Source organism: Colius striatus, chromosome 1 (assembly GCF_028858725.1).
Source record: "Colius striatus isolate bColStr4 chromosome 1, bColStr4.1.hap1, whole genome shotgun sequence".
Lineage (NCBI taxonomy): Eukaryota > Metazoa > Chordata > Aves > Coliiformes > Coliidae > Colius > Colius striatus.
The window spans coordinates 148,799,924-148,817,326 of record NC_084759.1 but is presented as its reverse complement, the minus strand read 5'-3'; the positions used below and the strand labels follow the sequence as shown (position 1 = coordinate 148,817,326).

Below are 17,403 nucleotides of genomic sequence, written 5' to 3'. Positions count from 1 at the left end.
AACAACATTTTTAATGCAATGTATACTAACCCAACAACGAATTCTGGAATATCACCGAATTGTAATACTACAACTAAACTGTATGTTTTAATTTCATAAGATTCCTGGACTTGAATTTAAAGCAAAAATTCACCCAAACTGTGTTGTAGCAAGTCTTATATTGCAATTTCAGCTTTTGTAGTGAGTAATATAACGTACATCTTAAAACATTATAAGAGAGAGATTACAATGAATTGTAGTCATATACCACTTTGAGCCTACCTTGATCGGCACAAACTCCCTAATAAAGTTGACTCCATGTCCTTCCATATATTCACCAATTTTGTTTGCAATATCCTGATCAAACCCTCTTAAGAGGATGGACCTCACCATTACAGTGACATCTAATCCAAGACCTGCAAGAAATCCGGCACATTCCAAGGCAACATAGGAAGCTCCAACCACCAGGGTTTTCCCTGGGCAGTAAGGTAGAGAGAAAAGATCATCACTGGTTAAAAAAAAAACAGGGAAAAAAAAAGAGAAACAAAAATTAGAGACAACCAGAAGAACTTGACAACTTAGTTTTCAGAAATTCAGCTGAAATACAAGATCAGTAAGTGAGAGACTCAAAAGTTTAATCAGGAGTACACGCAAAAAAAGGATGAAAATTCTGAATCACCACAAAAATGTTGAGGTGGTTTTTTTTAACAGAAACTTTTGACAAATTATTTTAAAAAGTAAGTTTTGGGACTTTTTTTCTATCAATCTTGCTTCAAAGATTTTGCTGCAAATTTTAGCTCCTGCAAGCTAAAAGGAAGAGATTCAGCTTTAACACAGAAATATCATCTTCACCTCTTTGAAGACTCATCCTTTTGCTAAAACATTATACACAATATGGAACACACACAGACAATAAAACAAATAATGCAAACCAGGGTAAAAGGCAGAGATAGAAGTATGAAATTATGGAAAACATGTTTGTTTGTCTGCTTTCCTTTTCCTTCAATTACTTCATCAAGCTACATCAGTTCTACTGCACTATAAAACCAGGGCTTCTCAAAGAAGCGGGGACGCATAGAGGTATCCCACTTGCTCAGTGGGACTTTGGAAAATTTCATTGTCAAAATCTGCCTCAGATTTAAATCTAAAAGAATGTCTCTTTCTCAGTCAACAACTGCAAAGGCTAAACAAAGATGCTCTCTGCAAATGTTGTGGTGGAGTAAAATGTGTTTGCGTAATTAAAGGACACATCATAGTTCCTGTCCCCCAGGGAACCCAGGGAAGATTACAGAGACGGCTCCAGTCTGACAGCCTTTAACTCTGGCATTCCTAACTCTTAATGCTATTTTGAAGTACCACTTCACAGGCTATATTACCTGTTACCTTTAACTTCACTACTACTTACTGGAAGGGAAACATCCAACACTGTGTTTTGGTTTCACAGCAATTACGCCAGTTACTTCATTGCTATAGGTTTTGCAAGCCTGCAGTTTTAACCTCTGTTCCTATGTTAAAAGTTACTCCATTTGCCTGGCACATTATAATTGCTTGATCTCATTAATTAATCAGACATTTGAAATTGGTTTTCCGTAAAGTTTAATCAACTTCACTGAATAGCTGGAAAAAATTGCGTTGAGTTGCAAGACTTCTCCAATGCATGAACACAGGCACATTTTTATCAGCTTCACAACATAAATTGCTTTGCAACTCCTCCTTTCCTTGGTATTTGAGCAGGGAGGGTTCTTTCTAGCAGACTTTACTATTCATTACCAAAAAAACTTCAATATGTGAACAGGAAGACCATAAGGAATAGAGAGGAAGTGAGTATACTGGGAACGGGCAGACCTGTTGGATTAATTTTATGATAGATACACACATGATCTAAGGTAATCTTGGTTACTGCTGTTATCAGTCAGAAACAGAACATCCCAGCCAGCCTGTGGACACTCACACAGGACACTCACAGTCCTATGGTGTCTGTTAGACATCAGTGGTTTAGGTACCTTAAAACCTGTCTATTATCTAAAAATCTAAAATCTGTCTAATAGCTACTCTTCTGTGCTTACTTTCCCCCTAATGAAAAGTTAACATAGGAAAGAACATCAGCAACCAAGCAGATCTGTTTAGGCTTCTTGACTTTCTCTTACAGGTGAAGCACTTAAACATGGTGATCGACTTCATATTCCTCCTTGGTTTTACCTGCTAATGCAGTATTCCTTGTCTCCAGGTATACCCAGGTAGCGTGGTCGTTCACCAGTGGCAATGAGAAATCTCTCAGCCGTGTACAGCTTCTCCACTCCTCTTTTATTTGTTGCCTGTGGACAAAGTATTAGTCCAAAGTAAGTACTTCACAGTCCTACCAAGGGAAAAATTATTCTATTTGAAAAGCATCTTTATTCTGAAAGTACTATAGGAAGACCCAGCAACAGGGCTAGGAATACCTTAACTGTGTGTGGCCCAACGAATTCTCCATATGCATTCTCATATGTGACCTTCTTCTCTCTCAGTGCAACCCGATAGCCCCAGTTCAGTGAACCTATGTAATTCTGAACAGCTTCTGTCATGGTCATCCAGTTGTGTTTGACTGTTAGAAACAAAAGAGAAAGGTTCATCTTTCAGTCTGTGAGTTCTTCATTTTCCATAGTGAACCTTGTATTCTCAGACAGATTTTTTTTCAGGACCCACACACCTTTTCTTTAATTCCAAGGTAACTTTACTGAAATTCAAAGAATTACATCAGCGTAGACAAGCCAAGAGGTCTCAGTGGAAGAGATATGACTTAAAACATGGAAAATTTAAGACTTAGTACATTATTGATAGTTTTATATTGACACATGCTGTGAGCAGGTGATATTGCTCAACGAATCTGATAGGTGTCTCTGCATGTTCCCCACTACAGAATTACACGCTAAATTACACTCAAACACTGAGGGAAAAGAAATCCTTGCCTATGATGATGAGAAAGTTTCTAATAGAAAACATTCTGGAGTATCCCTTACATGTTGTGATACATTCAAAACGGAGGAGTACTTCATTACTTTTATTCACACAGCAATCTTATCAAATATCAACATGATCAGAAGCTAATAATAAACACATCAAATGCTACAGGGCAATAATCCCCATGGTTTTAGGCCTGAAAAGTGCTTAACAGTTTACGTGTAACCTTTCTGAAGTTGCCTCACATTGTTAAATCCAGCACATGTTCAAGTGCAACAAGCAGCTGACTCTTAAAAGAATCCCTGGATTTTCAGCATAAATGACAAAAGTGCAAACCTTCTTCTGTAAACTGCCATCCAAATTTGCGTGAATCTTGCAAGGCCTGTCCCAGTAAAGCTGCCTGGTGCATCAGTTTTTTAGGTATACAGCCGACATTTACACATGTTCCTCCAAGACCTGAGAGAAAGGAACAGAATGTGTTTTTCAAGTCAGGGCAGCTGATCTCACAGAAAAATCAGAGTCTCCGAGTAAAGCGTCTTTGTAAAAGGTTTGTAATGAAAAGAAATTTACCCCATGAGTTTCCCAGAGGCGTAGGTGTGACAAAGTCCAGCACCATCACTTTCTTTTCATATTTGGCAGCCTCCTGCAAAACAAATTAAATAAGACACGGATCTAAATATTAGAGGTTAAATTTGGAGTAGATTGGAACATGATGCGTTGCTGAAAAGCTTTGTGACTTTTAATCAAGTAATAACGAATGATTTGCAAGGAAACAGCCAGACAGTAATTAATCTTCTGAATTAATCCGTGCAGTCAGTAGGAAAAAAAGATGAAAGAAAAAAAAATAGACATTCACCCTGCGACACAACAGCAGGGCACCAGCTGATACACAGAAGACTCTGGAAGGCAAACCTCCAGTCCTCTTCTCTATCCTGTCAGCGTGTTCACACTATGTCCCAACATGCCTTTTACTTTTAACATATTTAACAAATTCTTCATTAATCCAGTTTTCCTTTCAAAGATGTTTCAGACAACATTTCTTTGAAACCACATAACACAATGACATAAGCAGTCACGTAGCCAAGCATTACAACTGTGCTTATCCGATCTTTCTTCTTTGTAGTGGAAGGGAACACTTGACTGTGAGCACAATCTGTATTTGACAGGATCAGCTCTTGCTCTTCAAGCTAGTCAACCTATGTCAAGTTGATTTTACTGTCAGGATGTCCAGATGTCATCCAGACTAGAAAACTGATGATATATTTCATGATCTTTCCCAAGAAGTTTCATTAGCAAACCTACAATAAATGTATGTGATACCAAGCACTGCAATTTCTACACTGATTCCATTGTTCCTTTTATGCTTTTTAAGGAAAGGGCAAAATGACAGTGATAACTGGTAACAGAGGAGAATACTTAAGTAAAAGCACTACTTAGTTGAGAAACAACTACGACAGATTCCATGAGATTCAGTAACTTTGACACTTGGAGTAACCACGACTGTGCTGCATCACATGATGAGCACTCAGACATGTAAGCAGTAACAACTATAGGCACAGGATATTACCCTAAGGCCTTGGGTTTGGTTTGGGAGGAGCTCGACGGATTTCAGCATTATGTTACCAGAAATACTTGTTAATCCAAAAAGTTGACAACCAGAATTTCAATTTGAAGTGTACCTTAATTTATGCAAAACACTCAGACATTTTTATTTCAAAAAACACAAGCTGTAGACAACCCTGGAAAATATTAATGTGTTGGACTTCTGCTTATGATAAAGATCAAGGTTGGTGCAAAAGCTAATTTCCATCCATTAGTAGTACCTCTGAAAAAGTTATTCAGAAAGGTGCTTAGGGAACGAGATGCGTTGTTAAAGCTCCTTTATAATGACAACTCTTAAAAACAGCTTCAAAGAGCTCTACTAGTTTTAGATAACTAGAACTCACATTATTGAGCACAGTATTGCATTGCCACCTCAGTAGAGACCTCAAAGAGATATAATCACTTCTGCGGAGTAATACATCCACAGTAACAAAACCTGACCTGTAGGCTTTCAAAACTTACAGGGTTCAGTGCAGCACTGCAAGAACATAACAAGGTATAGAATCGTACAATCGTTTCATCTGGAAGAGACCTTTAAGATCATTGAGTCCAGCCCTTGTCCCAGTCCTATCAAGCATTAGACAATTACCCTAAGTACAACATCCAATCATCTCTTAAGTCATTTCCAGGGACAGTGACTCCACCACCAACCTGGGCAGGCCGTTCCAAGGCTTAACAACCCTTTCAGTAAAGAAAATTCTCCTCATATCCGGCCTGAATCTCCCCTAGCGCAACTTGAGGTCGTAAAGGTAGCTTAAGGTTGGAGTTCTTCTGTGTGAATTGATAGCAGTGGCATGGTACTTTGGTCTGGGCCTGTGGTTGAGTTCCACAGAGTCAGCTTGTCAGTGTTTGCACTCACTGTGGAGACGTGCCTCCAAAGTAACAAACTCTGAGCCCAATGCAGAGAAGAAATGGAAGACATGCACATAAAGCTGTGTGTGTCAGTGAAAAGCTTATGTTTAATCAACGTGGTTAAACTGATGTAAATCTGAAGGCACATATATGGAACTTGGCATAAGAACTATGCAGTTGGGGTTTTTTTTTCCTTTTGCTTTGCTTTTTCAAGTATTGATTGTTAAATCACCAAAAAAAAATCTGAATGATCTACCTCAGAAGTTCACGTGTGTAAAACAGTTTTACTTCAACTTCATGAAGCTGATTTGAAATACATACTACTGATTGCAATGTTAACTTTATTGATCTGTCATCTTCTGTTCTACTCTATAATCACTTGAGAACACTAAGAAGCGACACATTTTATACATTGAGTTGAAGGAATAATGCATCTTATCTTCCTAGCTACACAATTTTTCTGTCTCGCAGCTGAAAAATGATGCAATAAACATCACTGCTGTAGCTTCACAACTTAGCAGAACAAACTCCTTACAGAAATTTCAACAGATGGCTTTTTTATTTCTGCAACCTGCTTTTGCATTACTTCAAGCTGCCTGTCACTCACGTTACCCTCTTCTGTCCTTAGAACATCCCCATTCTCTAAAAAACGGTGTCTGTTTATCTTTGCAGGTTGTCAGAATTTTTATAGATCTTATTTTTCATCCTACACCATGACAATGTGTCATGACAATGTGCTTTCCCTATCAATAGAAAAGCAATCAAGTACCAAAATCGATTACGGACATATGGCACATTACAATCTACCACTCAGCACTGCACTCATCCATTATAACAGAAGATCTTCTAAGGGACTGAGGATTAGTGTGAATCCAGTGCTATGCTGAAATACTTTCTCATTTTCTTTCACTTCTCCTTGATCTCTTTCAGTTCTTGAGAACAAAAGAAATACTCCCTGTCTGGAGGAATAGTTCAGCTCCAGATCTCAGGCAATGCAATAGTTTACTTCTAGGAATGCTCAATTCACTTCTAAATAGTTAATTCTACCACAGTGAGAAGAGGTAAATCGTGCCTAACTACTGATGTAAAGAAGAGTTGCTGCCTTATATTAAATTTCAGCAAGTTTCAAATATTTGGGATAATGACAAGACTGAGTTGGTATATCTTGCACCACTGTGGTTTTTTTAAATTACTTCTAGACACGTATCCTAACCAAAACTCAGAAAATATTTGGCTACAGATGGGAAGTACCAGACCACAGAAATGAAGGGTGAGATCCTAACTCTGCTTAAGTATAGACAAGATCTCCATTTATGCAACTATATAAGCTCACAAATCACAATCTCCCCCATTGTGAAGAATTAAAACAACATACACAACTATTTCTGAATAAATATTACTCTAAGATAAAACTGGAAAGATGTTGATGTTAAGTCTGAACAGTTTTTAAAACTTTTCAATTGTGACTTGAATTTTAATTCAACTGCTAATAAGCACTGTTGAGATACCTACCTGCTCTTCTCCAACAGCATCACCTCTCATTAGTGGGGACCAAGTATCACTCTACCGAGAAGCATACTATGACATTTTAATGTTTTTCTTCTTCAGAACATAAGGAAAATAAGATTGTATAACTGGAGCTCATCTCAAAAGAAATCCCACTTATCAGATAGAAGTGTTATGTCCTTGCAGTGTTACAGAAACGGAGATCAAAGATGTTGAGGTGTAACCCACCTACTTACAAAGGAAGTATAAATCTGTATTTTCTTTCTCATACCTTGGCAGCTGCCAGACCACCTGAGCCCCCACCAATAACAATGAGATCATAGTCATAGGAATGTGGCACTGACGTATGCCCGTTCATTTCCAGTGGTTTCTCAGGGTTGCCTTCCTTATGTGCCTGAACAGAGAAAACAAAAGGATTAGGGAACACTGAAACATTACCTACAGTGCTCAAAAATTAATATTTTCAGTGACAAATATTGTGATAAGGGAACATAATTGCATCTGAATTTTACGAGTTCTGCTTTTAATTAGCTTTTTGAAATGTCATCTTCTTAAGCCTATTAGATACCTAAGTGATTTAGATACTGAACTATGAGTTTTGTTTGTTCAAGCTCTGGGTTTCCTTGCAGAGCTTAGTTTTCTACATCAACACAACTCCAGCGCCTCCTCATACTGTGTCCTCCAGGATGAGATACGTACCTGCTGACATAGGCATTCCACTAATTTACTTCATTCTTTTAATCTGCCTTAGACTTTCCTAATTAGTGTTTTTCCTCCTTCTCCCACATGTAATAGCAGGAAAATACAACAAGCATTTACAACACTGTAATAATCTGCAATTACATGCCTTAACAACTGAATTAATAGAACTGAATGAAAAAAATTCTGAAAACTACACTTTTGTAACATGTCTGTGTTTTATTCTTACTTTGCTTTAGCATTGTAACTAGAATCAAATGGATCAAGTGTGATCACTACAGTTTCACAAGGATTTGTTTTTCCTTTTGATCAGATGACTACAATCACAGAAAAACAAACTGTTAAGTCCTAAAATGCATTTTGACAGTTGTATGCCACAAAGAACATTGCACTGTCTTGTATTAAGTACTTAATTTGCAAAGCTCCAGTTTGTCAGGCCTTCACACTTTCAAGCCTTTGGAGCTGCTGGAAAAACTCTCAAAGCCTCTCAAACTGCAGGACAAGATCTGGAGTGAGTAAAAATTTGATTCAATTTCTGATGTAAATCGGTTGGGTATCAATCAAAATTATGACAAAGCTTTTAAGACTGAAAATGTAAATAAAATAAATGATTTAAATAAAAAGAAATGACTTAAATAAAAGAATGACTTAAGTCATTCTGCAAATCTGCTTACTTTCAGTTGTGTTTCTATCTGCCTAACTGGGTAGGACTTGACTGAGTACTACTGAACAGTTATGGCAAATAAAAGGAAAGAAGGAAAGAAGGAAAGAAGGAAAGAAGGAAAGAAGGAAAGAAGGAAAGAAGGAAAGAAGGAAAGAAGGAAAGAAGGAAAGAAGGAAAGAAGGAAAGAAGGAAAGAAGGAAAGAAGGAAAGAAGGAAAGAAGGAAAGAAGGAAAGAAGGAAAGAAGGAAAGAAGGAAAGAAGGAAAGAAGGAAAGAAGGAAAGAAGGAAAGAAGGAAAGAAGGAAAGAAGGAAAGAAGGAAAGAAGGAAAGAAGGAAAGAAGGAAAGAAGGAAAGAAGGAAAGAAGGAAAGAAGGAAAGATCCCTTCTCTTTTCATCTTAATTTCATTTTGCATTAAGAAGCCCTTGCACAGAATCACAGAATGGTAGGGGCTGGAAGGGACCTCTAAAGATCATCTAGTCCAGCCCCCTGCTAAAGTAAGTCTGCCTTGACCAGTAAGTCTGCCTTCACCCGGAACATGTCCAGGTGGGTTTGGAAATCTCCAGAGAAGGAGGCTCCACATCCTCCCTTGGGAGCCTGTGCCAGGGCTCCATCACCCTAGCAGAACTTTTTGTGGTCCAGCTTTAGTCCATTACCCCACTACCTTCTGTCATTCTCACAGAAGCTTAGCTTCACGCTAACTTTTAAATAGGTCACAATCAAATCTTGTCTTCATTAAGAACTCAAAGTTAACCATTATTTACCGTAATACAAAAACTCCCTTCCAATTCTCTAAACTTTAATTATCAGTAGGATAAGAAAGTAAAATACTGAGTTTTGAGGCCAAAAAAAAAAATGATCCCATTGTACAACTAAAGATGCTCAGCTCATTTTTGCCAATTACTGTCCACTCATCCAACCCATACTTCCTATGAGGATGTAATGGGAGACAGTGTCAAAGACTTTGCTATAGTCAAGGTAGATGACATCCACTGCTCTCCCCTCATCTACGCAGCCAGTCATGCCATCATAGAAGGCTATCAGGTTGGTCAAGCAGGATTTTCCCTTGGTGAATCCATGTTGACTGCCCCCAATAACCATCTTTTCCTTCATGCGTTTAGAGATGGCATCCAGGATGAGCTGCTCCGTCACCTTTCCAGGGATGGAGGTGAGACTGACTGGCCTGTAGTTTCCCGTGTTGTCCTTCTTGCCCTTTCTGAAGACTGGAGTGACATAGGCCTCAATCCAGTCCTCAGGCACCTCACCTGTGCTCCATGATTGTTCAAAAATGATGGAGAGTGATTTAGCAATAATATCAGCCAGCTCCCTCAGCATTCACGGATGCATCCCATCAGGACCCATGGATTTGTGGGTGTCCAGTTTGCGTTTGTGCTCAACCCATTTTACTGTCATTTTCCTCTCAAGTTAGATTATTCTCTTTTTGTAAGTATAACTGTATCTCCCCTAGAGATTGCTGCCAGGGCAGCCACATCACTGAGAAAAATCCCCCATCCCTCCAGCAAATTACACGGCAATGTCAGCAGAAACTCTGTGCGTCTGACTGTAGAAAGTTAGATTTCAACAGTATTTCACAACCCTGGGTAGCATGTTGATAGTAAAAGAAAACCTAGAAAACACTGATTGCTACTGTGAAGACATCAAAAAACAACACTTCTTCCTCTTCTTCCCCACCCCAGTATATACCCTCACCACTGAATCTATTTTGCATTCTGTTCCCTTTTTTTCCCTGTTTTAATTCTTTCACTGACTAGGCTCAAATTTCCTAGTGCAATAAGAGTAAGAATTAAAAAGAGGCATATATTGGATAGTGATATGCAGTTTCACTTGTACTTAGGGACATAAAACTAGAGAAAGCACACCATTCTTTTCAGCTTCTTGTTCGCTCAGTGGCAACAGGATGGTGTGAAGCTTAAGGGCAGACTAACTCCCACACAGTCATCAGACCCAGCTACCAGGAACGGTATCTTTATGATGCATATAATGAAACCACAATACATACTCATGAAATTTGCTTAGGTCACTGTTTACATCATTCTAAATTTCTTTCAAGAAAAAAGCTTTATGTTTTCACACAGATTAAGAAACTTCAGCTTTTATTCCCTACCTTTTGATTCATTTTCAATTAGCTCTTCATAATCCTCCTTCACAAAAGGAGACAGACAAAGCAGATTACAATCTTTCCCCCTGAAACCACCTCCCCCTGAAACCACCTTCCCTAAACCTGCTCCTAAGTGGCCAGGATCTCGACAAGCTTCACATCCCATTTACCGTGGAAACTTGTTCATGACCGCAATACCATCCTGGGAACGGATCTTCTTCACTCTTCTCCCAAGAACTACAATTTTTAAGAGAAGGCCTACATTGTTATTACTTTTAAATGCCAAAACTAAATTATAGACTTCAAAATGTATCTCCTCCTACCTTTAAAGTTTTATCATCGTCTCCCGTTTGCTTCTCCTGTTCAAAGCCAACCAGCTGTGGAGTTTCTGCCGTCACTTCACACTGCCCTTCTTGCAGCTTCTGTGCTCCCTCTGCGAAATAAAGAATAAAATAGCGTGGTGTCTGGAGAGCCGTCCTTTATGAAGGCTGCGCTTCTCAGGACAAATTGTCTGGGGGAGTGGCCTGGCGGCTTCCTCGTCGGCGGCACTGCCTGTCTCAGGGGGAGCCGTGCCTCAGGCGACTCATTATGAGTTATTTGCAACGTTAGGATGACTTGCAATATTCTTCTCTTTAACTAAAATCCCATACGAGAGTTGGCCGGGATTTCAGTACTTTTTGCCAATCTAACAATGTGTTTGGAACAAAGGAAGGAAATAAGATTCACTGTGGCTAAGCCTGAAAGTTCAGATTTAAAGGGAAATGATTATTTTTACCTTTCTTGTTCAGAAAGTTATTTTCTTATGCTGATGAGCAGTCATTTTTTTCTTATGTCGTGCTTTTAAATCTGAATTAGATGTTTGTATTTTTCTCTGGCAATTAGGTCCCTGGAAACTTATTTCAGTTCAATTTATTGAGATTTTTTTTTTCTATGCAACTCTCGTCCCCCCAAATAATTTCTGGCATATGGTATTGCTCATACTATTAAATTATCTAAGTAACTGTATTCAAAAGTCTGGAAAAATCCATTTGCCCACCGGTTACGATTAAATATATTGCAGATATAACTCTCCAACAGAAAAGGTTAAACGTATTAGTGGAAAAGAACAAATTAAACATCTTTAGACATGGTAATACTTTATTTGATATGGCATGGAAAGAGGATAAAGAAGAGGAAAGCTAATACTTGATTGGAATCCATTATCAGCTTTGTCTTCCTCCACATAACTCTGAGTTACATTAAGCTTAATTACCAATAAATGGGTCAATACATTGTTTGTACTTAATCACACACATACTGTGCTCTGCAAACGTAGTATTAATTAGCTTAACTCTGACACGTGCACATACTTAGACAGCCATACCAAATGCGTATACATTCTCTGGGCACTAAGCCCACAAACCTGAAGAGCATTCACATACACACACACACACATAAATACAAAAATGCAGCCATTAAGTTGCTCTGTAGTCTTGTCACCTCTGATTTCTTCTCTGAAGCTTGGTGGCAATATTCCTTTATCTCACAAAGGTACTGGCAAGGCTGCTTTGCTGATAATAATAAAGGGGTTTAAGGATCAGAAGCATTATGCAACAGTCGATGTAATATTACTGATAGCTAATACTTGGCCAATTCTAGCTTGAGGAAGGATTCCAGGAATTAATTTGCATATATATACGCAGAAAAGCAGGAACACAGGTTTTGAACAATGGTCATAATCCTCACAAAGAATAACTTTTTTTTTCTTTAGTATAGTACCAAAGCAGTGCAATAAAGCAACTGAAGATTTATATTTTATTCCTATAACGAGTTTGAACAACCTCAGGAATGTTCTTCAATGAGATAAACATCTAGCTTAGACAACACAGGCATTTATATAAACATCTCTGTTTTCAGGTGGATCTGTGCTATAGGTGCGTAGCTTTAGCAATAGCCCCAAAACACAAAGGCAACCATAACCTCTGGCAGAGACTTGAAAGACTTCGTATGCAAGCTGCTGCTGCCAGGAGCCTCTCCCTTGGTTTGGGCAACCTGCCACGGGCAGGATGACAAAGCAGAAAGCACTCTACACATCATGTGCTTGCTCTCCATAAAATTCTATCCGTTAATGGCAAATACAATAACCTGGTAAATCGGTACTTTCCAGAAGTAAATCAGCAGACTTTTTTTTGCAGAGACATACTGCTAATGAGAACCTGGACCACGGAGCCACTCTGGATAATCCTCAGAGACTTATGAGTGACTCTCTTTGCCGGTAATCATCATCCTTCTTTCAGAAAGCCTGTAGCAACTCACAGCCATTGCAGTAAGATCCAGTGGGGCTTTTACCCTGCAGTAACATCATCTTTTGTTTTTGTTAGCCTGGGTAACTGTTAAGTACTACCTCCCCTACGACCTGCCAAGCACTCCTTGCCTTAGGCTGAACCTATCTAACAAATCACTATTATCAGAAGGGTACAAGCCTACTCTCTTCCACCATACTGGCTTTTTTTGTTTTTCTTACTGTCTGCATACTTGGCACCATCTCTGGCAGCAAAAGGACCCTTAGTAGAGCTAAATGAACTCACTAACCTAAGAGAAAACTAACCCAGAGGAAAAGATGTGGACAGTTTCCCACCAGCCTAAGAAGCACAGGCAGCTCAGGGTAAGATCCCATAAATACTGCTGTCACTGCCAGGCTGACGGCATACCCACAGCAAGGAAGGAAGGGAAGCTCCAACATTTCTCTCAATGGTAGCAGCACAACTGCCAGTTTTGCTCAGCAGCATGTTAAACCAGCAAAACCCTCCATCTTTTTAGCACTTACCTGAAGCAATTTCTGAATCCAACTACACTAAACCTCACTGACAATTATTGAGCATAGGAAAAAAAACCACCCATACAGTGAAACTATGGTACTTTTTAATCCATCTCCTTCTTTATTGGGAGTGAGCTTCCTCACAAACCAAAGTCCTCCCTGGTACCAAGGCCTCTGAACTTTTGATTATCAGTTATTTAACTTCTAGAAGGGGTGAAAAAAAGGACGATTGCTTTCAGAAAGCCTTGACCAAGCAGGAATGTGACCAGCCCAATAACAGCCCAGACGAGTTTCAAGACCAAAACTGTTCCAGGATAAAAGTTGCCTTACTCTGCAAAAGCGTCCACCCAGGGATCCAAGGGCTATCAAGGCAGAATGTAGGCACCCATAGCAAGCACCTGCCCTTCAACTACTTGCCATGAAGCAAGGTGCTACTTCAAAGGAAAGGTCTTTGGTGATTTACCTAGACTTTCTGTATCACACAGAAGGACATTATCAACAAGAACAAAGTTTACTCTTTTTTTTTTTTAACAAACAATGTAATTTTAAAAAAATAGTTGTCTCTACTCCAGTAGTTCGTACAATGTCTTTAATTTTGTAATGCTTCTGAACAAGCATGTAACTGGCTCTACAGCTTTATCTTCAGGCATTTGAATAGTACAGGGTTTTTTACGTGACGATGAACCTTAAGTGAGCTTGTCAAGTGGAGAAACTTTCAGCTTCAACTTCTCTTAGATTTGCTCATCTCTGTCCTTTCAACACAGGTCACTACTGTCTTAGTCACATAAACTCAAACATGGATATAAGTTGGAAGATAAGAGGTTCCAAAGAAATACAAGGAAGAATTTCTTCACTGTGAGGGTTACAGAGCACTGGAATGGGCTGTGCAGATGGGTTGTGGAGTCTCCTTCTCTAAGGACATTCAAAACCCACCTGGAGGAGTTCCTGTGTGACCTACCCTAGGTGGCCTGCTCTGGCAGGGGGGTTGGACTAGATGATCTTTCAAGGTCCCTTCCAACCAGATTCTGTGATTCCATGATTCAGAAGTGATGGTAACAGAGCCATTATATCATTCAGATAATGACAAGGGGGAAAAACAAACAAGCCTTTAAAATATACACCTCCAGCTTGGATCATATCACAGCTCCACACTGAGAAGCTACCTTGCAATCAGCTGAACTAACAACACTGCAAAGGAATGGAAACCTAGGGCAGGATGCAGAGAAGGATGAGAACCTCTTAAACTGCCTTTGTCCCTACAGGAATCACAATGCACTCAAACTTCCCCGAGGGCCAGGATCACTGGGTGGAAATTAAAAAACAATACTTAGAAACTGTACTTTGGTGTAAGTTAGATTGTCAACCTATCTCACATGCTTTATTTTTTTTACTGTGATAGAGACACAGTGCAGCTTTACAGCTAATCAAGGGAAGCAATTGAGCTGACTATAGCAGATGTGTCCAGGCTTGCTTAGATAAGCGCCCTATGTGCTGTACTCTAGTGATCCTGGCCAAGAACCACTGGTACCTTTGACAGGATAAACTAACACAGCCCTGTGGCTATTCTCTTTCTTTCCAAGTGCTGATTCAGTGCTTGGCCGCCCTGCCAGGCAAGGATAAAGATAGCTTAGAGGTACATGTGCCTCCCCATCCAAAGTCAGCAAAAGTCTGAACCAACAAGAAGTCAGTCAGTAATGTTAAGACAGGTTAGCCCAACATAATTTACACACACACAATTCAATGCTCACTGACAAGCATTGCTTATTAAGAGTATCTCGTGAATACTACTTCTGTAGGCTGGAATATGGGAGCCTTCTCCCTGAAATTCGCTACTTGTCCTTAAGTATGTGTAAAGCACCTTGTGTGATCACTGCAAGGAAATTACATAGCTTTACTTTCCCTTCTAGGTGTTAAATGTTAATAAAACAAAACCTAGAAGGTGAAAAACCTACCCTAGAGCATCTTTTGCACCTACTTTATATAAGCAGAAGGTTGCAACAGTTGTATATATTCCATATGGTTCAGAATTTTAGCCTGAAAGGAAGACATTCCACAGTGAATGGAACAAACAAAACCACTTCATGTAATACCACTAAAACATACATCCTTCACAGGACTAAAGGCTGTTTTTTCCTACAGAATCTCACTGTCCACATACACAACCACTGAGGAAGGAGAAGGAAGATTGAGCTACGCACTCAGTCCTTAATACTGCTTGCGCACTTCTCTGTTTTGTGCAGTTCAAATGGAAAAAACAAGGAACTTCTGAATATTTGAAAAGTTCTTTCACCTGCAGAGTGCACAAACATTAACAGATGAGACTGAATAGAGAAATCAGTTTCATACATTTCTCCCTGGCTTCCCACATATGCAGTCTTCATGTAGCACAAAGAAAGAACCATATGCATACACCTAGAAAATAATCTTGATGCTACTGTTCTGACACTGACTTGCTTGACACATCTGTGAAATGTCCAAAAGGTTTTTAAGTGGTTTAAATTGTTGTCATAGGTAGCATCCCATCAGAAAGCACAGGTTATCTTGGCTTTATGCACGCTCCATGTCTGACCAAGAAGCCCTTAAAATCATTGATGAGAGTTACTTCATTAAGTTACTGCATTTTTCTTAGCAATCCCTGACTGTTGATATAAATGATAACAGATCCAAACCAGCCCTAACTTCACTAAGAAGTAAATTGGCTCACTGATATTCTTTTCCACACTCATTCCCCCGAGCTTCCAAATTTATGAACAAATGTGAAGAGGGTGTTTCATACAAAATTTTACTTTGACTTACTCTCAAATTAAAAAACTACCAAGCTTTGAGACTGACAGGTAAAAGATTAAAGTGTCTTTTCCTAAGGAATATAGAAAGTTTTCCAAAGTATGTTATTGGCTATATTTATTCAGTGTGTTGCTGCAAATGCTTTAGTTTTCATTGTATTCTTATTAAGCTGCTTTCCATATCTAAGAGCTCTTCCAATTGAGTGAGACCAATATCAAGATATAACAGGGAACAAAACATGGTACACAAACAAAAACTAGGAAGTTCTGTTAACAGAAATCTGTGACAAAGCAGAATCTTGGACTGTAGTCTGCAGTGATGCTCCAAAACAATTATCTCCTTCATGAAAACATAAATTATTTTTTAATCACAACTCTGTGAGCATAAAAGGCATTTAAAAGAATCTTCCTAAGTGGCAAAACATGAAGATACAAATTTTCTTCTGTGACCTTTTCAATGTAAGTGTTAAGTTCTCTACATCAGAAGAGAAAAAACCCTCATCATTCTCAGCGTATGAAACATACACTAAGGCAGCAAATGACAGAAAGCTTCATAGTGCTATCTTCTCAAAGGACAATAAAAATCTATTGAGATCTTTTAATCTAACCTCTACATAGCAAGGAAGGAATTACAAAACCAAGACAAGCCAAAGAAGATCAAATGAAAAACAAACTTTCAAGTGATATCTATCTGAAGGACCTGATTCAAAACTCTACCCAACAGGAAAATTGCCACATAAAAGAAGAAGCCTTAAGTGACAAAATGTGTTCCTTTCAGCTCAGTTTCCTAATTAACATCTGGGATCTGACTCAGCAACATCCTCCAATCTGCTTTTCACTCAAGATGGGTCCACACTGTGTTGAGGGCTGCAATCCACTACTTTTGCATCCAAGAAGAATGAGAAGACTTGGCAACATATTGCAAGAAGCTCAACACTAAAATACCTCAGCCTCTACACAACGAGGCACTCAAGTTCATAACCTGTCACATCCTGATAAGTTTGCAAAAGTCCTTCTCAAATTGGCCTCAGTTCCTAGCAAAAGAAGTAATTCCTGCTTCCAGGCACTCCTTTTCCTTTTGCTTTCCTAAATATCCATGCAGCTACCATGAAAGTCTGACTGTAAAATGAGAAAATGTTTTACATTCCTGATTTAAACAAGGACATCACTGTACTCCTTGGCTCGTTATGAAAAGTCCTACAGGACAAGTTTCTGACATAGTAATTATGGAACTTGAAACACCACTCCAGTAAGACCCAGATTTTCTCACTGGCTTTCCTGCTAGTGCTCTTACCACCAAAGTCCTCTGCAGTACCAGACAATTGCTACTTGCCCTAGGAAGTCTTCAGCCTTTACTCTTTCCTTATGTAATTGTTTACAGTATACCATATAGGAATTAGAGAGGCTGCTCTAATTAGCACTAATATGGATGTTTTCCGTGAGCGTAACATTTCACGCTGACCT

General features: G+C 39.0%; 1 protein-coding gene across 4 annotated transcripts in view; it reads right to left on the bottom strand.

The window, feature by feature from the left end:
* TXNRD1 (thioredoxin reductase 1) overlaps positions 1-17,403 on the bottom strand; it is a 53,418-nt gene that overhangs the window by 19,534 nt on the left and 16,481 nt on the right. For 3 of the 4 annotated variants that reach the window (XM_062011345.1, XM_062011335.1, XM_062011327.1), the window contains 7 exons: positions 10,683-10,792; positions 7,151-7,273; positions 3,490-3,562; positions 3,256-3,375; positions 2,421-2,563; positions 2,179-2,294; positions 262-487 (listed from right to left, as the gene is read on the bottom strand). In XM_062011345.1, the coding sequence (XP_061867329.1) occupies positions 262-487; positions 2,179-2,294; positions 2,421-2,563; positions 3,256-3,375; positions 3,490-3,562; positions 7,151-7,237 (765 nt within the window). In that variant the 5' untranslated portion in view covers positions 7,238-7,273; positions 10,683-10,792. Of the gene's footprint in view, positions 1-261; positions 488-2,178; positions 2,295-2,420; positions 2,564-3,255; positions 3,376-3,489; positions 3,563-7,150; positions 7,274-10,682; positions 10,793-11,838; positions 11,969-17,403 lie in introns of those variants that run through there. The other variant, XM_062011355.1, reaches the window with a different exon arrangement.